This window comes from Geotrypetes seraphini, chromosome 9, assembly GCF_902459505.1.
Source record: "Geotrypetes seraphini chromosome 9, aGeoSer1.1, whole genome shotgun sequence".
Taxonomy (NCBI): Eukaryota; Metazoa; Chordata; class Amphibia; order Gymnophiona; family Dermophiidae; genus Geotrypetes; species Geotrypetes seraphini.
The window spans coordinates 23,706,340-23,729,303 of NC_047092.1; the positions used below are offsets into that span (position 1 = coordinate 23,706,340).

The window sequence follows — 22,964 nt, forward strand, 5'->3', positions numbered from 1 at the left end:
GGTGTCAAAGTCGGTCCTCGAGGGCCACAATCCAGTCGGGTTTTCAGGATTTCCCCATGAGATCTATTAGCATACAATGAAAGCAGTGAATGCAAATAGATCTCATGCATATTCATTGAGGAAATCCTGAAAACCCGACTGGATTGTGGCCCTCAAGGAGGGACTTTGACACCCCTGGCCTAGAGTAACAGAGATAGTGTACAATTTAAAATTTGTAAATAAATGTATCTAAAACATCCTGAAGCTGAAGAGGGCTCATATCCAAGTAAATTTTATTCCCTTATACCTTTTCTATAAATCATTTCATCCTATTTTTCAACTTGCATATAAAATATATAATTTCCAAAGCATTTCATACAATCAACTTGAAGTGGAATTCATACAAGAGAGGGAAAGTCAAAGCAGCAGCAGTAAATGGAGGAGGAGGGAAGGAGAGAGGAGTGAAATTCTAGGATCTTGCTGGGAGTGGGTTGTTGAACTATTTTTAGACAAAATAAATTTAGAAACTGGTTTGCTATTTATTACTGAAAATTAAGCACAAGCTATTAGGATCCTCTCTCACACACCAAAACAATTAATTGTTTGCCATGCAGAATGTCCGAGTTGAATTCCCAAGCCTGGCTTCTACTCCTGGGTCTGACCCACAATGGAATTGTGTGTAAGCAGTGTTCATGGTTCCCAACCATCACACATAGGTAACATGACAGAGACTAGGGCCTAGTACTGACTTACTAAACATAAGCATCTCGCATACTGGAAAAGAAACCCCCAAACTAAATACAAATTGGCAATCTAAACATATGAACAAGCTAAACTGAGAATACAACCAAGTTTGGTATAGTAGGCTTGTTTTTCAGTGGAGAAAGACGCGAGAGACCTGCTAAGTTCCAGGTGAGGTCAGAGGAGAGTAGAAAGATCCAGGAGAACTGTCACGACTATGTTTGCAACCATTTAACATTGGAAGATCACCCAAACTTACTAGTTAAAAAATGTTATATAATTTTCTGGAAGCTTCAGACAATAAAAAAATTCTTTGATAGGGCATCATTTAGATTATTGGTACAATCATCCATTCTGTCCATTCTGGATTATTGTAATATAATATATGTGGGATCCCAAAAAAAGCTTCAAAAAAGACTGAGACTTATACAGAATATGGCAGTCCATTTAATTTTTGGGGTGAAAAAACATGATCATATTACTTCATCCTACAAACTGTTGCATTGGTTGTCTTTTGAGGTTAGAGTACTGTTTACGTTTGGTTGCACCAGTTTTAAAGTACTGTTTGGTCTGGCTCCTAATTACTTGTCTCTGTGTTCTGAAAGATATAAACCTAAAAAAATAACTCGAGGGCAATACTTATTTGTTTTCCTGATTATTAAGCCTTGTCGCCTCAAGAGATTATTTGATAAATTGCTTGGTTTTCAGGCAGGTAAAATGGATTCATGGCTAAGTTCTATTATTTCTCGGGCCCATTCATACATGTTCTTTAGGAAACTATTGAAAACTGATTTTTATTCGAAAAGTTTGTAAATTGATGTTTCAGAATATGGATTGGAAATTTGTACATTGATTTTACAGTTGTACTTTTTAAGGAATATCTATCTATTTTCACGAATGCATTTTATTCAATTATTGTATAATTTTAGTTGTTTTTAGATTTCGTACTTTTATTCACTGTTTGTATATTTTTAGTACTGTATGTGAACCGCCTAGAACTATGTGATAGGGCGGTATATAAAAAAATAAATTATTATCATCTCTCTTAAGTGTCAGGAGTTTTAAAGAACAATGAGAGAGAGGATATGGTTGGGAACAGAAGGCAACAGGCAAGGGGAATCTCATCATCTCTTTCCATCCCAACATAGAGGTTTACCTGCAGTAATTCCTCTGCTGCCCCCACACCTTTATTCTGAGCCTCCAGAAGTGCAAGACGAGAGTTCAACACCACTGAAAAACATAAAAGAAGAGAAATATATAAACCTTTGACCAAAACAGTAAGCTTCAGAATACAAAAATGTCCCCAAACCTACACTCCTTGGAGCATCCAGTCTCTCAGGTCTCTCCCCTCCCCAAGGCTGATAAATTATATCTGCTTTGGCTGTCCTTCCAAACCACAGACTTCAGCAGTATCATGCAGGGTGAAAACATTTGGTCTATCATTTTCTTCCTCTTCCCCAGGTCTATTCTATTAACCAACTCCATCATTATTTGAAGGGGTAGCCTAATGGTTAGAACACTGGGCTTGATATCTGGAGGTACTCAGCTCAAATCCCACTTCTACTCCTACTGATCTTGGCCAAATCACTTAACCCATCATTGCCCCAGGCAGTGGCATAGTAAGGGGGAGCGGGGGTGGAGGGTGTGGACCGCCCTGGGCATCATCTTCACGGGGCCGGGGGGGCACCAGCACCTCTCCTCCTCTGTGCTCCCCACCCTGTATACCTCTTTAAAAGTTTGCTGGTGCGAGCAGCATCTTCCACTTGCCTCAGCTCCCTTCTGATGTAAATTAAAGAAGTAAGGCCGGTATTGGACAGACCTGCACGGTCTGTGTTCCATATATGGTGATTCGGTGTAGGATGGGCTGGGGAGAGCATCAATGGGAACTCCACTAATATGGAACATGAGGATGAAAAGAAGGAACAGTACGCATCACAGCAGAAATCCATAATATGCAGAAAAGATCCCTGCAAGAGAAAGCTTGACGCTCCGATAACCTGTGGGCTGAGGAAATAGTCACCAGGAAGACGGTCTTGATTGTGAGATCCATCAGATATGCCTGTTCTAGAAGCTCATACAGAGGACGAGCCAAAGAGCGAAGAACCAGATTAAGGTTCCAGGTCGGAGAGGGAAGGTGCAAGGGAGGCTTTAGTTGCAGTGCGTCCCACAGAAAATGAACCACATCTGGATGAACTGCCAAGGAGCCCCTCAGGGAAAGAGAGCCTATACAAAGAAAGACCAGCAATCTGTATTCAGAGCGAAGCTACTGCTAGGCCTTTCTTCAGGCCATCCTGCAGAAACTCCAGGACCCGAGGAATCGATGAAGAGAAGGGTTCACCTGTCTCAGGGCACACCAGGCCTGGTAACACCTCCAAGCCTTCCTGTGGACTTCCGTTTGCTCTGAAGCAATGCGGCAATAACCATCAAAGAACAGCCCCGGCTAGACTTTTTAACTAAGTATGCCTGATAAAGCATAGTCACAAATTCCAGGGGAAAACCAACCTCTGCACCTCAAATTTGGAATGCTTGGAAGATTTGTGAGGTTTATTGCCAGACCTGCGCTTGCGTTGTTTCACTGAAACATCGCCAGCGCACTCCCCAGGGCCCCCTGACGCTATTTTTGCAGGTGTCAGGGCAGAAGGCGCATGACGACCCTCCCTGTAGGCCGAAGGCACTGCATCCAGACAAACCTCGCCCCCTCCCCCCCTTGCGAGCCGCAGCACATCTGGAACACGGCTGCACATCCGACAGCCATCCATTGCAAATGAGACATGAATCCATAACATCTTGTCCTGGGGAGGTCATCTATGTGGTTTTCTTTCAAAAATGAAGGTAGCAAGTATAAAAAATAACTTTATTTATTTATTTAGATTTTTATCCCGTCCTCCCAATAGCTCAGAACGGTTTACAAATGAACATACACAGTGCGGAGTAACTAGACATATAAGTAGTACAACAGGTTTAGTGGTTGGATTTATAGTTTTTAGAGAGAATTGAATACAGGGAGATTAAGCAGAGAGAGAGAAGGGGGAAATACAGTAGTTTAATTTAAGGAAAGTTATAAGCATATAGATGCAATTTTTTAGTGGATAGAGTAAGAGAGGGTCATACTGGAATTTCGGGAAGGAGATAGGAGAGTGGAGGGTGGGGCTTAAGGGGGGGAGAGACAGAGGAGATCTTTAATTGAAGAGGAGGGTCTTTACCGATTTACGGAATGCTAATAATGAGTTCTGTTGTCTAAGTTGGGGGGGAAGTTGGTTCCAGAGGTGTGGAATGAAGTGGCTGTAGGATCGTTTGTGGGCAGTTTCTGTGAGCAGGGATCTTCCGGGGGGGACGCATAGGCGTGTCTCTGACTTTGAGCGGAGGGTGCGAGTGGGGTTGTAGATGGGGAGTTTGGATTTTATGTAGGAGGGGGTGGTGGAGTAGATTCTCTTGTGGGCAATTGTTAGGGCTTTGAAAGTACAACGTTGGCTAATTGGGAGCCAGTGTTCAGCATGGAGTGCCGGGGAGATGGAATCGCGGTAGTTGAGGTTGTGTAGGAGGCGGATGGCTGCATTTTGGACCCGTTGGAGGCGTCTGATATTATTTTTGGTTAGTCCGTTAAATAGCGAGTTACAATAATCCATTCTGGAGAGGACATATGCGTATAGGAGTTGGGCGAGGTCTGGTTTGGAGATGTAGGGTTTGATCCTTTTCAGTTGGCGAAGGTAGTAGAAGGAGGTGGAGACTACTTGGGATATGTGGTTGGATAAGGATAGGTGTCCGTCTAGGGCAGGGGTCTGCAACCTTTAAAACATAAAGAGCCACTTGGACCCGTTTTCGAAAAGAAAAAAAAAACTTGGAGCCGCAAAACCATTATAAAACAAATCTAACACTGCATATATTGTTTCTTATCTTAATGCTATATACAGGATCACTAAATTGAAAATAAAATCATTTTTCCTACCTTTGCTATTTGGTGATTTCATGAGTCTCTGGTTGCACTTTCTTCTTCTGACTGTGCATCCAATCTTTCTTCCTTTCTTTCAGCCTCCTGTATGTTTCCTCTCCTCCAGACCTCATTCTCTCCCCCAACTTTTTCTTTCTGTCTCCCTGTTCCCCCTTCTTTCTGTCTCCGTGCCGTCCCCCAAGCCACTCGGTTTGCTGCCACCGCAATCGGGGAACAGCCCCCAAGCCACCACCGTCCCAAGCTTTCCCTGCAGAAGTGTTGCGCTGACCAGCATTCCGCTCCCTGACGTCAATTCTGACGTAGGAGAGGAAGTTCCGGGCCAACAAGGCATTTCTCCTCATTCCATCCAGCCTGAGCCCCATCTCTCCTTGATCCAGCATTTCCCTTCTGTGTCTGTCAGAATTACCATTCCACCTATTTTCCAGCATCACCCTTCTTTGTGTCCATCTCACCTATATCCCTATCTCACCACTTTTTCAGAATCTTCATTTGTCTCTGTCCTTATCTTTACGCCATGTTCACCATTTGCCCTTTCAATGTCTTTATCTCCCCCCCCCCACACACACTTTTTCAGCATTACTTCTATGTCTCTATTTCACCTCCTCTTCATGTCCCCTCTGTATCTCTATCCTTATTCAGTAGGTCCTGCTTACCCTTTCTCTTCTTTGTGTCACTATCTCCATTTTCAGCTTCCCCCCCCTTTTCCTTTGTTAATGCACCCTGTAGCCAGAATCTTTCCACCCTCCCTCCACTCCGGCCCAGCCCAGTATGAAATATTTCCTTTTGTTTCCCTCCCCTCTCTCTTTCTCTCTCTCTTCTCTTCCCTCACCCACGAGTCCTGCATCTGGCCCTCTCCCTTCTACCTGCACCTGGCAACACCCCCCTGCTCCGCGGCTCTCTTCAGCAACTCGTCAGCAGCGGTGATCAAGACAAGCTACCGACATCGAGGCCTTCCCTCTACGAGTCCCGCCTTTGTGGAAAAAGGAAGTTGAAACAAGCGGGACTCGCAGAGGGTAGGCCCCGACGTCAGAAGCTTGTGTCGTTCGCTGCTGCTGAGTTGCCGAAGAGAGCCGCGGAGCAGGGGATGTGGCCGGAAGCAGGTAGAAGGGAGAGGGAGATAGGAAGGCTGTAGATCTCCGGAGCATGACACCGACCCCGGCCAGGATGATTTCTTTTTCAGGCGTGCATCTTACAAGGCGTCGCGGCGGGAAATAGCCATGCTGAGCAGTGAGCTCAGCACTACACAGATGAAAGCCTTGCTTGCTGATTGGTCCGGCGGCACGGCGGGGCGGGGCCGCCGGACCAATCAGCAAGCAAGGCTTTCATCTGTGTATGTGCTGAGCTCACTGCTCAGCATGGCTATTTCCCGCCGCGACGCCGGACTTGTAACTGCATGCCTGCGTGACACACTACCGGAGCCGCAGCAAAGGTGGAAAAGAGCCGCATGCGGCTCTGGAGCCGCAGGTTGCCGACCCCCGGTCTAGGGTTACTCCCAGGCTGCGAACTTGATCTGCTGCCGTTAGTCGAGTGGAATCCCATGTTAGTGTAGGTCGTAGGTATTTGGTGTTTTTGTTTCTGATCCATAGGAGTTCGGTTTTGGATGCGTTAAGTTGAAGCTTGTTGTTTGACATCCAAGTTTTCATGTCAGTGAGGCAGAGTTCGAGGTTAGCAATTTGGGATGGCCGATTTTCGCCTAAGGGGAGGAGCAGCTGGATGTCATCTGCATAAGAGTGGATTTTGATTTTATATTTTTGCGCTATATCGATGACGGGTTTGATGTAGAGATTGAATAGAAGGGGGGATAGAAGGGCGCCTTGAGGAACGCCATATTTGATAGGCTTAGGGTTAGATTTATGTGTCCCTAGTAGGACTGTTTGGGTCCTTTGGTGAAGGAAGGAGGTGATCCATTGGAGGGCTGTGAAATCAAATCTGTACGCGTGCTCGCAGTAGACTTTTGAATCTTTAAGATTTTATTCCCACTCTCAGCTGTTGGACCGGCCATGGATTCTTGGGGAGGGGAGGGGATGGGAGTGGAATTGATTATATTGTTGAAAATGTTATTTCCTGAATGGTACTACTGTTTGTATTTGCTTCTTACTGCTGGAATAATAAAAATCATTTAAACATAAAATCAAATCTGTAAAAATCCAAGATAGAAACTGAGGGCCTGTTTTGAGTAAAAATAGTCCGAGAAAACCATAGCGAACCCTTAAAAACAGGGTCAAAGCGTGTCAAAGGAGCTCCTGATTGGTGAGGCCCGACTTTAGTGCAGGAAGAGGCGGTCGGAGCATACTGCGAGTGATTTCCTTCACTCACTGGCGCTCCGGCTGCTCTCTCCTATCTCCCCCACTAAAAACCGTATTCGCGGTTTTTCAGCATTCGCGGGGGTTCCTGGAACGGAACCCCCATGAATATCGGGGAAGTACTGTATTGCACTATAGAGGAGGAAACGTGATGAGGCGTAAGTGATTAATCATGCAATTAAAATTTTTAATCACAATTAATCGTGCGATTAAAAATTTTAATCGATGTACAGCCCTACTTAATACTTATCATCCATTTCTATTCTCCTCTAACACTGTTTTACTGTACCATTTTCAGCTTTCACTTTCTCCAAATCAGCCTTGCGGACAATCAAATTTTTCTTTTCTTCTTCCAACTTCATTACTCTTCTCTGCAGTAAAGTCACTTCTTGCTCCCAAACCGGTTGGGAACTGCTTTCATTTTCCTCCGGTTTCACCTCTCCCTGATCTACACCCTTCTACAAAATACAAAGCACAAAAAGAGCCAATCAGGAGTGGACATGCACAACAGAACCAAAACAACCAAAGGCGACCATTGGAAAGCCATCTCTATAGTAGCGTGTCCATTCCACAATTATCTGGTTTTTCCAGTACAGTAAAACCTTGGATTGCAAGTAACTTGGTCTGCAAGACAAGCAAACCATTTTATCAAATTTTAACTTGATATACAAGCAATGTCTTGCAATACAAGTACATACAGTATACACACTTGACAACTGAGCCGATGGTTCGTCTCTCTCTGATGCTGCAGTTTAGTGACTGTTCTAAATGAGTGAGGTCTTGCAATACAAGTACGTATAGTATTTTGAATTAAAGTTTTTGGGTTGTGGAACGAATTGTCTGAGTTTCCATTATTTCCTATGGGGAAATTCGCTTTGCTATACGAGTGCTTTGGATTACAAGCATGCTTCTGGAACGAATTATGCTCGTAAACCAAGATTTTACTGTATTTTTAATATCTAAGAATCCATCAATAAGAAAACAATTCAGGCTGCCAGCAAAAAAAGTCAACAGATCTCTAACAATATATGTGAAAAAGACTCTTTGAAAAATTCATAAAGACCAACTAGTACCTGTTCATATTAACTTGTAAATATCAGTATGGGTTCACTATCTGGGGTCAAAGCTGGACAGACATTATAAACCACAAAGCCTTTCAACTTTATGAGGGGAAGGCTGACTGCTCAATACATAAATCATGTGGAATGATGGTGTAGGAAGCCAAATGCAGCATTTCAGTAATTAAATGAAACCCTTAATTGAATTTCCTGGGAAGATTATAAATGTTTATCATCAATATTTGTGGCAACCTCTTTAGAGAGGACAAATGATTTAAATATTTCAAAAATTACAGAAAATTTATATGCAACCAACATACATTTATTTCTCTGGGGACAATTAATTATATTAATACATTTATCAGCTGTTTTAGACACTCTTTATAGATTTGTAAAAAAAATAAAAAAGAACTGAATATGGGAGGAGGGTAGCCTTCAAACAGTAAACTCTTATTATTTTTACCTGCAGGTTTTACATCTGTTCTCAAGGGAAAAGTACAAACATCTTTTCCTTTTGAAAATTGTCATGGAAAAACAAAATGCCCCCCCCCCCCACTATTTGTCAATGCTTTTTCTGCAGGTATTTTTCCTCTTGAAATTAACAGGGGTATAAGTCAAAATGCTTAGCCCTTAACTGGCAAAAAATGTACCATGTTGTTGATCCCACTTTTCACCAAACACAATGTCCTTCTCCAATGATCTTTCTCTTCTGAAGGTATAACCAAAATAAGACAGTCGTAACTTCATCACTTGGGCTTCGAGTGACCTAGTGACGACTGTCTTATTTCGGTCACACTGTCAGAAGAGAAAGATCATTGGAGAAGGACATTATGTTTGAGAAGATTGAAGGAGCCAAGCAAAGAGGACGACCTGCAATCAGATTGACGCTGGAGAACCTTACCAGACTAGCACAAAACCGATGTCTCTAGATCTGTAATTCATCATGTCGCTAGGACTTGAGCATGAGTTAATGGCACCTAACAACAGCAATAGCTGGGAAGTATTCAGACAGTCGATTTACCTGGGTACATAGCTTATTTTCTACTGGATTTGTGAACTGAAATACAGGCAGAGGTCCTTAAAAATATCTACGAAATACAAAATAAATTAGCTAACAAAGAAATCAAAAGAAAAAATTCCTTGAACATTGGGGAGGAAAATTAATCAGCTTTTTAAAATGTTAGTTTGGCAAGGATTAGAGTATTTCTTCTTCCATTTAGCTTTTTATTAAACATTTTTAATAACAGCAGAAAGGATTAGATGTTTCTATGTGTCCCAGTGAGAAGACTCTGCTCATCAAATTTCACTGTGCAAAATTTCCTACATCATCCACCCAGTTTACTATACTGATGTTTCCCATCGTCTTTTCCAGTTACTTTTCTAAAAAGTGTTTAGTTCTGCTTTTGTCTAATGTTAAATAAATATAATTGACTTAAAAAAAAAATATTACATTAAATTTTCTAGGGAATTATCAGAAAACCCCATCCACCAAATAAATATGAAGTTGTTAATCCTTAAAATTTCCTATCGATTTAAGGCGCTAACAGCAGCCAAGCACCTGCTGGTTTGGAAAGACGAGCAATGTGCATTGTTCTCCATTTCCCCCCAAAACTTCTGTACCTGGGAATTTTCCTGTGACTCTTCCTCAGTGCAGATGGCTTCTTTCAACTGCTCCTTCAGGTTTTGCAGATCACCTCCGAGCATCTGATCCTGGATGTTTTTCTCCGACTCCAGCTCAGTTTGGAAGCCTCTCATCTCCTCCAGTCGCTCCTTAAGACTCTGCATCTCTTCTCTATGCTTCTGATTCTGAAGCTCTCTCTCAGACTTCAGCTCAGCGTGGACTGTCTCTGCCTCCTCCAACTTTTTCTTAAGGATTTGTACTTCCTCTTTCAGATTCTGTTCATCTGCATTAGCACAGATTCGCCTTGCTTCTTCCAACTGTTCCCTAAGGCTCTGTATCTCCTCTTCACGTTGTTGCTCTTGCATTTTTCTTTTAGGTTCCAAATTAGCACCGATTCTTCTCGCTTCCTCCAGCTGCTCCTTAAGGTTCTGCACCTCCCCTCCATACTTTTGTTCTTGGATGTTCCTCTCAGACTCAACGTTAGCGCAGACTTTCTTTGCCTCTTCCAACTGCTCCCTTAAACTTTGCATCTCACCCTGTAGCTGGTGAAATAACTGTTCCTTCTCCTTCGTTTCTGCTTTTGATTTTTCCAGCATGGACTTAGAAGCCTCTCTTTCTGTATCCAGATCAACTTTCAGGGATCTCATCTCAGCCTCCACCTCACACAATTGCTGTGAAAGAATCTGTAGAAATCAAGAAGTAAAAAATATAAATCTATAAGATAGAGTTCTACTCAGAACTAAAGGGCCTATTTTCCAGGACACGCGCACACATCCAACGATATGAATGCAGCTGAAAATATCTCATCCATGTCAATTACTCCCTCCCATCCTGACACATTCTGAAAATTAGACGTGAATAAGACTCTAAACTCCAAAATTATTTGAGGACATACAGATAGATATTCATGCACACACTGATCGTCTTTCCCTTTGTAGACAGGCTAATCAAAATGAGCTCCTTAAGAGTTTTTAGATTATCAAAACTTGACAAAGAATAATTTTGCCTGGGCAACATGCTGCCTAGACAAAAAAGCAGTGCTGGACCATTTCAGGGTACGCTTCACTTTGGCAAGTTCGCGCTCAAAGTCTGTGCTGACTGATCAAAGCTGTCCATGTAACTGACACCACCAAAATAGCAAGCCTATGATCTGGATGATGGCTATTCAGACTGAATACCTGAATTAAGTTAACTGGATGACTCTGGTTAAACTATACCCAAAAAGTCAAACCTCTTTCTTACACAGTTTCAGACCCATCAGCTTGAACACTCTGAAGCAAGCTCAAAAGAAGATGCATCCACCAAAATGGAAAGAGTCACATTCAAGACTAGAATAAAAAGTTTTTAACTAATTCATTAAAATAGCAGGAACCACTGCAGGACACTTCTGTAGTTGTTATAATTAAATCAGACATGTATGTTTCTCACTTTAATGTTTCCTCACACCTATTCCTATTATAAACACAAGTTTTGGGACACACTAAGCATATTAATACAAGTTAACCTTTTAGTACAGAAATTCATGCATACACAAGCTCTTTAATTATAAATACAGTTTTAACAGACAGCATTTGTCTTCAGCTCTTGTTACATCATTCTACTTTTAATTTCTAGCCGATACATTTTTTTGTGCAACTTTGCCTCAAGCTAAAATTCCATAAGCCTATTGCCCTATTAACAGATATTCAATTTTCATAAGAATTGCCCTACTGGGACAGACTGAAAGTCCATCAAGCCCAGTATCCTGTTTTCAACAGTGGCCAACCCAGGTCCCAAGCACCTAGCTAGATCCCAAGTAGTAAAACAGATTTTATGCCGCTTATCCTAGGAATAAGCAGTGGATTTTCCCCAAGCCATCTCAATAATGGCCTATGGACTTCTCTTTTAGGAAATTATCCAAGCCTTTTTTAAACCCTGCTAAGCTAACTGATTTCACCACATTCTCCGGCAACAAATTCCAGAGTTTAATTACACGTTATGTGAAGAAATATTTTCTCTGGTTTGTTTTAAATCCACTACTTAGTAGCTTCATTGCATGTCCCCTAGTCCCAGTATTTTTGGAAAGAGTGAACAAGCGATTCACATCTACCCTTTCCACTCTACTCATTATTTTATAGACCTCTATCATATCACATCTGAGCCGTCTCTTCGCCAAGCTGAAGAGTCCTAGCCATTTTAGTCTTTCCTCATAGGGAAGTCGTCCCATCCCTTTTACCATTTTTGTTGCCCTTCTCTGTACCTTTTCTTTTCTTTTTTTGTAGTCAATGCTTTTATTTATTTCTGGAAAGATGGTGTTTTGTTCTGCTTCCAAGCATCATCCAGTACAGAGAGAAACTAGGAACCAACATTAAATTATTTTTCTTTCACAGCTGGAGTTTGTTTTTTAGGCTTTAGTTTGAAATAAAGAAAGGTCATCGCAATTCCTACAAATGTTGCCAACACACAATTCCTCCTGCCTGTCATCGTGTACGAGTTGAAGAATTTCTGGATTCCGGTGAAGTTGTACTGTGCACCAGAATCATGTCCTGCCATAGTTGCTGATTCTTCCCCTACCGGGCAGCCTCTCTGTACCTTTTCTAAGGCCGTTGTATCTTTTTTTGAGATATGGTGACCAGAACTGCACAGTCTATGTACAAAGATAACAACTGTGTCATCATGTGCTTCACAATCACAAATCCACACTGAAAACTAGTACAAATTAAGAGATTCAATGTTGCAAAAGGTTTAGCAACAACTACAGGCTGCAATTGACAGAAAGGGACACGAAGCTGTAATGCAATTATACACTCAATATAATCCAAGAAAAAGATTTTGACTTAATTTTTCAGGGGCTCAGTATAACCTAGAAAGCCAAAGCCAGGGTTAATGTGAAAGTCATGTCTCTTTAAAAACTTGCTATACTTGAAATCAAAAGAGACAAATGTAGGTGACAAATCTCTGAAGATAACAGCAAAACTACATATTTAATATAATTAAATTAGAGATTATCTGGGAATAGGGGTCAAACAAGTGATTTCCTATAAACCTGTGATGTGGGGGTTGGGTTTCAGTTTGGGGGACATTTCTTATGTATCTGGGTAGTTTGTTGGTACTGTACATTTAAAATTTCAATAAAGTATTTTCTAAAAAAGAAAAAAAAACCAAAAAAACACACAAAAAAATAACTAAAATGATACGTTAGATTACATTAAAACACCGCATTTCAAGATTTTTAAAAAAAACCAAAACTACTGTGTGCTGAAAGCCCGCTATTTCAAAATTCATGTCTCAAGAGACTAATTGTGTCTATATAGCTTTATAATTATACCACATAGCATATTATTCCATGAGTTAGTCAAACTGATTTCCAGTTAAAAATAAAAGCAGCGCAGAGAAATGGGGAGTACAAAAATTGGGGGGAAAGAAAAATGAACAACATAAGGACATTTGACTCTAATACCTGTTTCTTCTGATCAGCATTCTCCAACTCCTGTTGCAACATCTCCACCACTCGAGTGCGGGCAAGCAGTGCCTCTTTCTGCTCTTCCTCCTTCCTCTGCAGTGCCTTCAGTGCCTTAGGGAGAGACAATGGCTATAGCACCTCACACAATGCTGGCATTTTACAGTTTCAGTATGGGAATAGCAGCACATAACACCATGGTTATCATAGACAGATGGAAGAGGTTCTAGAAAAGAAGTGAGAGAGGGTAGACATAGAACAGTGGTCTCAAACTCACGGCCCGGGGTCCACATGCGGCCCTCCAGGTACTATTTTGAGGCCCTTGGTATGTTTATCATAATCACAAATATAAAATAAAACAGTTTCTTGATCATATGTCTCTTTAGCTATAAATTACAATATTATTATTAAGACTTAGTCAAAAGGAACTCCATTATAAATTATAAAGAGTTTTACCTCATGCAAAATTGTCATCCTATATAATAAAACCCTAGAGCGCGCATGTGCTTTTGAAAAATCGTGATCCCTGGGGCCGTGTTTTCTGATCCCTGGCCGCTTTCCATTTTAGAACGCGGCCAGGGATCACTCTGGCCACTCCCCTCCTCACTCACCAATCTGAAGCAAGCTCCTCACCAACAGGAAGCAAGCACCTCACCTCCCGGCCTCGCTCACCGCTGCTGCTGATCCTTCTCTTCGGGCAGCCTGCGATCGTGGCCGGCTTTGGCGGGCCTCGCGGGCCGCTTTCCAGCCTCGGTGGCAAGTTCCCTCTGATGCACGGGATTGCGTCGTGAGGTAGTGTGCTTCCAGGTTGGGGAGCGGCCTGTGAGGTTCACTGAGGCCGGCCACCATGATCGCGGCCTGGAGCAGGCCAGAACACGCCGGGATGCAGGGAGGGTAAGCAGGGGAATAAATACAGGGAGCCAGAGGGAGAGGGAAAGGGGGCTGCTTTGGGGGAGAGGGGTGTGCTGGGGGGAGACAGAAGGGGCCATGGAGAGATAGGGAGAGGGAAAGGGGGCTGCTTTGGGGGGGAGGTGTGCTGGGGACAGACAGTTTTGCTCTGGGGGGAACACAGAAGGGACCATGGAGAGACAGGGAGAGGGAAAGGGGGCTGCTTTGGGGGAGGGGTGTGCTGGGGGAGACAGAAGGGGCCATGGAGAGATAGGGAAAGGGGGCTGCTTTGGGGGGGAGGTATGCTGGGGACAGACAGTTTTGCACTGGGGGGAAGACAGAAGGGGCCATGGAGAGACAGGGAGAGTGAAAGGGGGCTGCTTTGGGGGAGGGGTGTGCTGGGGGAGACAGCTTTGCTCTGGGGGGAAGACAGAAGAGGGCCATGGAGAGACAGTTAGGGAGAGGGAAAGGGGGCTGCTTTGGGGGGAGGGGTGTGCTGGGGCAGACAGCTTCTTCGGGGAGGGGGAGACAAAAGGACACAGACAGTGGCCAAGGAGAGAGAGATAAAGAAACACAGACAGACACACATATGTTCTAGCACCCGTTAATGTAACGGGCTTAACGACTAGTTTCTTTAATAAGACATCAACTATTTTTTTCTGAGGCCCTCCAAGTACCTACAAATCCAAAATGTGGCCCTGCAAAGGGTTTGAGTTTGAGACCACTGGCATAGAATATATCTTGAAGAAATTGTGAGAAATGGGCTCAACTGAAGCCCAGTTAGCACTGAAGAAAACATTGTGACATTTTTGACGTAGCCGTGCAGTCCTCTTCTGAAATGGGGAACAAACGTTTAGGGTTCCTTTTATCAAACCGCGGTAGAGCTTTTTACCACGGGTCGACGAAGTAAAAGCTATAACACTTAAGGGAGAAATTCTGTAAAAGGCATTTAAAAATACAGGCGCCTATCTCTTGTCAATCACACTTAAGCAACTATTACAGAATCGCACTTGTAATGTAGGCCAGGGTTTTAAAGGCCTACGTTATAGGCCCCCAAGTTCTTTAGAGTATCGGGCCTAGCAGCACCCAAGTCCTTTTCCACCCTTAAACACATCTACTTTGGAGTTAGGCGCCTATCTTTTATAGAATTATGCTTAAGACAGGCGCCTATCATCCAATTAATTTTTTCCCCCCCAATTATAAGCTTGTTAAACCTCATAATTGAAGCCAGTTTACTAATTAAGTTAGGCATCTATCTTTAGGTGCCTCTTATAGAATGTCCTCCTAAATGTCCCTGGCTGAGATACAGGCAGCCAGTGTGCAGCGTCTTTAGTTCAGATGGCATAAGATTCCCTTCTAGAATATACCGAGAAGTTGATCCCCTTGAATCCACAGGAAAACCTAAATGTCTTCCTCAGGGGTCCCGAGTGGTCTCTTCAAAAGATAGGTGGATGTAACAACCTACGTCCAGTACTTTCCTCTAGCATTCCTGTTCCTTAAGACTCTGCACCTCCTCTCTATGCTTCTGATCCTCAAACCCTCTTTCAGACTTCAGCTCAGCGTGGACTGTCTCTGCCTCCTCCAACTCTTTCAGATTTTGTTCATCTGCATTAGCAGATTCGCCTTGCTTCTTCCAACTGTTCCCTAAGGCTCTGTATCTCCTCTTCAAGTTGTTGCTCCTGCACCACTCTTCTCGCTTCCTCCAGCTGCTCCTTAAGGTTCTGCACCTCCTCTCCATACTTTTGTTCTTGGATGTTCCTCTCAGACTCAACATTAGCACAGACTTTCCTTGTCTCTTCCAACTGCTCCTTTAAACTCTGCATCTCACCCTGAAGCTGGTGAAATAACCATTCCTTCCTCTTCGTTTCTGCTTTTGCTTTTTCCAACATGGACTTAGAAGCCTCTCTTTCTATATCCAGCTCAAGTTACCTGTTGGAACGCTAGAGGAAAGTACGGACTTAGGTTATTATATCCACCTATCTTTTGAAGAGACCACTCGGGACCCCTGAAGAAGACTTAGGTAGAAACACGGACCGTATTGGGTCCTCTTCAATCTTTAAAGTTGTGGATGATTTTCACTGCTCCAAAGTTGTGGATTATCTTCTTAATAAAGTCTGCTTCAGTAACATCAGACTCCACAATCTCTTCTAGAATATCCCATGAGCATTCTACCAGCTGAATTTTGCACAACCTGCAACACCCTCACAAATTTCGTAGGACCACATAAGTAATAATCTAAAAATGACACAGAAAAATCATAAGGCAGTAAATACCATAAATATTGTCAAAGTCTTAATTTAAAGAAATACTAATGCTAACCACTTTTTAAATCTGACACCTCCTGAGATCCAAAAAGCTTTCCAAACCCAGACACACTGAGATGGCTTTGTTCGATGCATACCTCCTGCATTTCGGCACCAGCATTTGACTGGGCAGCTACCTGAAGAAGCTCCTCTTCGTGGCGATGGACCTGCTCCTGAAAACGGGCATCCTTCTCCTGGATCACCTGCTGCAGGGAACTCAGCTAGGGAACAAAGTCAAGAGAGAACACTCCCTCAGTACACACTATGGACTCTAGCTAGCTAAGCCGTTTTCATTTCCTGGATGTCGAAGCGCTTACTGTCGAGATTCTGTTTGTCAGATGTTGCCTCACTGTTTTTATTTGAGGTTTACGATTCGTAGGCTAAACTATACAGACTAGTTTGTAAATCTGTAGCCCACAATCTCTAAATAATACCATATAATTTCGGTACTGTTTTGCACATTTTGAATAGCACATATAGTTGAATTTTATTTTTCTCCTGCTGCCATCTTGTTTCCTAATTATAGACTTTTCCATTTTATGTAGAACTTTTAGCTTTTGCGGCAGCTGCAATTTTAGGAAATCCACAACATAGCAAATGACGGCAGATAAAGACCTCTCTGCCCCCCACGCCAGGCTTGTGTCCTTCCTTCCCGCCTCCCCATACCTCTTTAAAATCTTTGCCAGCATGAACAGCTATTCTAGCCTGTTGTTGACGCCAGACTGGCTCCCTCTGAAATTACTTCCAGGTCAAGGAGCCAGGAAGTGACGTCAGAGGGAACACGAGCACCAGGCTGGAGAAGCTACTCAAGCTGGTAAAGATTTAAAGAGGTATGAGGGTGGGAAGGGAGGGCATGAGTGTGGTGTGGTGGTGCAGAAGGAGTGGGGAGGGGTGGGGTTGGCGCAGGAGGGGGCAGAGAGGAGGGCGCCACTGCGCCTCTTACCCTCATCACGTCACTGCAAACAGTCACATTTATTTTATCAACACAATGTTGAACCAATATTGCTAACTAATAAGTTAGGCATGAGATGGATTTGAATACAATTGAGTCCCTGCATGGCAATTTATCTCATACGTGTTCATCCTAAAAACCCGACTGGCTGAGCATGTTCCAAAGAACGAGTTACGAGCCACTATTCCAAGCATGGTCTGTCCACTGATTAAACTTCCTATCATCGTAGATTTATGACGCTGGATTATAAGAATATGAAAATATTGATGGCATAGAATCCCTAGTACGTAAGGAGATGTGCAAACTTCTTTAAAAGATCAGGACTGATGAACACTAAACTTTTTCTGCAAACCTTGTTTTCTGCACTCGGTTTTTGAAGGGTGCATCATGAAAAAGAATTGATTTCTTTTACTGATAAATAATGGTTTAGAATATTTTGACTCACTTTTCATCATTACTCTCCGAATTACTGCTCTGCCCATAACAATGCATTAAAGCTATATTGTTACAAATGTTTTAATTCATCCATATTAAAAAAAAAAAACAACAACAACATGACTGCAAAAGTATTAATATAGTCTGGAAAGCACTAATATAGTCTGGAAAGCACAAACCCATTCTATTGCTGCTTGCCAGATGCCATAGGCAGTAATTTCCAACATGCATTTCAGTTCTCCACTGAGTGACAACTGGAAAAGTCTTTTAACACTTAAAGATACTCTGTAAAAAGAGCCTGTACAGCCTGCTGGTCACTCAGGGCTGGCTGCAGGGGTTTGCAAACTGTGCAGTCACAGCGGCCTCACAAATCTATCTAATGTACCTGGGGCAATGAGGGGATTAAGTGACTTGCCCAGGGTCACAAGGAGCAGAAACATTCAAGATAATGAAGGGAATAGACTTAGTAGATAAACACAGGTTGTTCACCCTCTCCAAGGTGGAGGGAACTAGAGTGCATTCTCTAAAGTTAAAAGGGGATAGATTCCGTACAAACGTAAGGAAGTTCTTCTTCACATAGAGAATGGTAGAAATCTGGAATGCTTTCCTGGAGGCTGTTATAGGGGAAACCACCTCCAGGGATTCAAGACAAAGTTAGACAAGTTCCTGCTGAACCAGGACGTACGCAGGTAAGGTTAGACTCAGTTAGGGAACTGGTCTTTGACCTACGGGCCGCCGCGGGAGCGGACTGCTGGGCATGATGTACCACTGGTCTGACCCAGTAGTGGCAATTCTTATGTTGGGTTTGAACCCAAAACCTCAGGGTGCTGAGGCTGTAGCGTTAACCACTGCACCACTCTGGAAATCAAAATGTATTAGAAGTGAGCCAAGTAAAGGACAATCAAGCCATTGTGACATCACTGATGAGGTTGGCTCTTATTGGAGGAATGAGGCATTGTGACATCACAATATCAGCTCTGGTTACCAGAAACTTTTCATATTATTTATTCAGTTTTCTATACTGATCTCCCAGGGGAGCTCAGAACGGTTTACATGAGTTTATTCAGGTACTCAAGCATTTTTTCCCTTTCTGTCCTGGTGGGCTCACAATCTATCTAATGTACCTGGAGCAATAGGGGGATTAAGTGACTTGCCCAGGGTCACAAGGAGCAGCGTGGGTTTGAACCCACAACCCCAGGGTGCTGAGGCTGTAGCTTTAACCCCTGCGCCACACTCTCCCGATTACTACTGATCCCTCTATGCCACAGTTTTACCTGTTCTGTGTGTTGGGCTGCAGCTTGTTTTAGACTGTTGTTGGATACCCCCAACTGTTCTTTCAAGCTGGTGACCATATCCTGGAGCTCCCTACACAATCCTTCCTTCTCCTGCAAATTGCGCTTTAATGCTTTGAGTTCCTCCTGGAAATTGTGCAAACCAATCAGCTGTAAAGATAAATAACAGTGTAATAAGACAGATAACTGGTCCGCCCCACCCTTACCACCAAAGGCACTGCCAATGCCAGCAATACATGTTGCCGAAGATGACCCTATTTTGGCTATGCCTTAATAGTTCCCTGAGCTGTGATATAGGGGAAGGCAAAATGAAATACTACCACAGCAATTCAGTTTACAGTAGAAAATTGTTATCTTTCCCTACATCAGTACATAGAAAGAGCAAGTGAACCTTGTTACTTGCAGATACTTTTGCAATCTAAGAATTTTTCCAACTACCCCTTTTAATATACTTATCTTCATCTACTTACCATATATACTCAAATATAAACCAACCCGAATATAAACCAAGGTAACCCTTTTTTTCCCTCAAAAAAGGAGAAAAAACGGTCGACTCAAATATAAACCTGGAGGGTTTATATTCAAGCGCCCTGCCAAGCTCTGCACCCAGCCTCCCTGCCCTGCCAGATTCTGCACCCAGTCCCCCCTCTCTCACTCAATCCCCTGCCAGGCTCTGCACCCTGTCCCCCCTCCCTCCAGATATCTTACAGGCCTACTCCGGACCTGCTGTAAGACCTGGTTGTCCAGCGGTGGGCTGGGACAGGAGCGACGCTCCTAGCATTTATGAGCGATTGCTCATGTGCTCAGTTTAGAGGGAACACAGATGCCAGTCTGGTAAGAACGCCCATAATACCTGAAGCTATCATAGAGCTTGGTATCCCTTGCCAGTTTCACATTCAGGAATAGCAGCCAACTTTTCAGAATAACTGAGGGGTCCTTTTACTAAGGTGTGCTAGTGCGTTTTAGCGCGCCCTAAATGCTAACACGTCCATTATATCCTATGGACACGTTGCCACACGTTAGCATTTAGCGCGTGCTAAGATGCACTAGCGCGCCTTAGTAAAAGGACCCCTGAGTATGCTAAACCCATCGTAAAACTAACCCTCTCTGGACAAAGTGAGGGCATTTGCTCAATACTGAGAGTCCTCAGGTACCCACAAAGCTGGCACATATCAGGGGAGAGGGAAAGGCGATGGCAACCATTGGAGGATTAAGAGGTGTAATATTTAATTCCTCCAGTGGACAGCTGCTCAATCAGAGCACCTCTCTGTAGCCTGGACGTGCCAAGTACCAGATCTAAATAACAAATGTCCATCTTTTTAGACATCAATGTCACTTCTCCATCTGTGATCAATCTCTCGGCCCTTCCTTAGTCCTGCCCAAAATATACCCAGACCACATACACCCCTTGCCACATGAACATGTTGCAGTGTTAAGACATCCATACACACTTCAAACTCTAAAATAACCTGTTCTCCTGCTTCTCTTTCTCTTTCCATATCAAAGCAAATTGGCCTGAGCAAGTTTTAAACTATGGGTGATGGCCTTCCCGATTATCCAGGGTCATGCACCGAAGTATATGATGGATCTAAATAACATTTTGTACCTTCTACTAAAACATTTCTTAACTTTGAATTACACAAGTTTACTGCATGAAAGATACAAATGTATCCATTCAACTGCTTTTCCTGACCAGGATGCTAGAATTTGGAATATGTTACCTGTATCAGTCAGAAGTTATCATCCAGTATGGGCAGTTTCAAAAATATTTGAAACATTTTTTTGTTTAGAAAATATCTATTAAAGCCTGAATGAATGTTTATAAGGTTCTGAATCTTCTAGACTGTGATATTACTGGAGAATTATTTCCTTATCTCTTAGTTTTATATATCAATTCGTGTAAGATGTTTTATAGTTTTATTTTAATCAAAATTATAATGATAGATCCTCTCTTTCTCTACAGACTAATTATGTTAATTTTGAATAAAAGTTATAATGTAACCTGTTAGCGACCATATTTGCTCTTATGATGTATTGATTCTCTGCTTGTTGAATACTTCCTTGATCTGTCTCTGGTATTGGCGGGCAATAAGCGCGAGACGTAATATAATGAAAGAGAAGCTTGTTTTTTATAAACCAGCTTGGCTGCTATGATCACATCAAAGCAATTTACTTAAAGTTCCAGGTACAGAAATTGGGCTATATTCACTAACCCCCGTTTCCATGTCCGATCCATGCCCGAGTCAATTTTGGTTACCTGGAGTCGGAGTCGTGGGTACCAGAAACTGAGGAGTTGAGTCAAAGGATTTATCTACCGATTCCACAGCCCTGCTAGGGCTGTGGAGTCGGAGTTGGAGACAATTTTGGGTACCTGGAGTCATGGGTACCAGAAACTGAGGAGTCGAAGCATTTATCTACCGACTCCACAGCCCTACTTTTCCTAGCCACACAACCAACTAACCACTAGGCAGACAGAAACACCATCATGAAATCAATTATAGCTAAGGTTTAGATACAGGACATGCCCCCATTCTTACCTGACCAGGCGACTCCTGAGGCTCTGCAGAAATCCCCGACGATGCCTTCTTCAGCTCATCAATTTGTTTATTCAGAGAGACCACTTTTGCCTTTGCCTGAAGTTTTAGCTTTGCTAATTTAGCATCTCCCAGATCCTTTTCCTCCTAAGAAGGATAAAGAATCTCAACACAAATAATAAAAATATGCACACATACAGTGGCGTAGTAAAGGGGGGTGTCATCATGGTGGGGGGCGCCGGCATCCCCTCTCTTCCCCCCATACCTCTAGTTCACTGCCCCAAGTAACAACTCAAACGTGCTCCTCGCGACCGCGCTGTCTCCCGCTGAAGTCTCTTGAAGGTGCCGCACATAGGAAGTGACATCAAAGGGAGAGGAAGTGGTCGCAAGGAGCACGTTGAAATTGTTGGTCATGGCGGTGAACAGCTAAAGCTAGGGGGGAAGGGAGGGGCCGTGCATGGCAGGGGGAGGCCAGGGAAGGAGCAAGGGAGTGGAGACGAGGGCAGTGGAGGGGGTGCCACTGCCCCGGGCGCCTCTCACCCTCGCTATGCTACTGACTAGAGGTATGAGGGAAGGGCGGGGGGATCGGGGAAGGAGCGCCACCGCCCAGGCGCCTCTCACCCTCGCTATGCTATTGACTAGAGGTATGGGGGAAGGGCGAAGGGGGTCGGGGAAGAAGCGCCACCGCCCAGGCATCTCTCACCCTCGCTATGCTACTGACTAGAGGTATGGGGGAAGGGAGGGGGGATCGGAGAAGAAACGCTACTGCCCAGGCATCTCTCACCCTCGCTATGCTACTGACTAGAGGTATGGGGGAAGGGAGGGGGGAATCAGGGAAGGAGCGCCAACGCCCAGGCGCCTCTAGCCCACGCTACACCACTGCCCAATTATCAATATAAATAGTGACTGAAATTTTCCCCAACATTTCCTTCCTAGAAAGAAAGTAGCATGAAAATGGAGGCTGCAAATATAAGGCTCTAAGACTTGCATCCCCAATCTATCTATCTCATCATTTCGATTTTCCAGGCACAACTTGTACACGTAGTGCCTACTTGTTCGCTTTCCCATCCTTGAAGGGCTGTATCTACAAAAGATTCCTCGATAGAACATTATCATTCCAAGCAGGCAAATGGAATAAATGTTTAACCAACTTTATCTCAAACGCTCTTTCTTACCAAACTTTTAGGAAGTCGATCAAAACTTATGTCTTTGACAAATTTCTCCGACTCCATTTCTACCATGATGTACTTCTAAAACGCTTCCAGGAAAAATTTGATTAATCTTACTATGCTAACGCAATTTTGAAAGGTTTTTGAAATATCGCTGTCTCCTGGAATCCTCAACCAGAGAGATGAATTAAAAATAATGTCAGTATTCACGTGATAAACCTCCCTGATGATGGTCTCAACTGAAACTCAGCTGGAGTTGGAGGCTAGCGTTGATAACTAAAAGTGGATCAAAGAGTTGGCT

At 43.3% G+C, this 22,964-nt stretch overlaps 2 protein-coding genes across 6 annotated transcripts in view; both read right to left on the minus strand.

Moving 5' to 3' along the window:
• The window catches only part of GOLGB1 (golgin B1), an 89,245-nt gene that overhangs the window by 54,752 nt on the left and 11,529 nt on the right, over positions 1 to 22,964 (minus strand). For 4 of the 5 annotated variants that reach the window (XM_033959495.1, XM_033959494.1, XM_033959492.1 and 1 more), the window contains 7 exons: positions 21,498 to 21,641; positions 18,943 to 19,110; positions 16,380 to 16,502; positions 13,091 to 13,204; positions 9,651 to 10,334; positions 7,262 to 7,430; positions 1,877 to 1,950 (listed from right to left, as the gene is read on the minus strand). In XM_033959495.1, the coding sequence (XP_033815386.1) occupies positions 1,877 to 1,950; positions 7,262 to 7,430; positions 9,651 to 10,334; positions 13,091 to 13,204; positions 16,380 to 16,502; positions 18,943 to 19,110; positions 21,498 to 21,641 (1,476 nt within the window). The remainder of the gene's footprint in view (positions 1 to 1,876; positions 1,951 to 7,261; positions 7,431 to 9,650; positions 10,335 to 13,090; positions 13,205 to 16,379; positions 16,503 to 18,942; positions 19,111 to 21,497; positions 21,642 to 22,964) is intronic. The other variant, XM_033959493.1, reaches the window with a different exon arrangement.
• Positions 12,004 to 12,213, minus strand: LOC117367165 (ATP synthase membrane subunit DAPIT, mitochondrial-like). The gene has a single exon (XM_033959497.1). It carries the CDS (start codon positions 12,181 to 12,183, stop codon positions 12,004 to 12,006), a length of 180 nt encoding a protein of 59 aa, XP_033815388.1. The 5' UTR covers positions 12,184 to 12,213.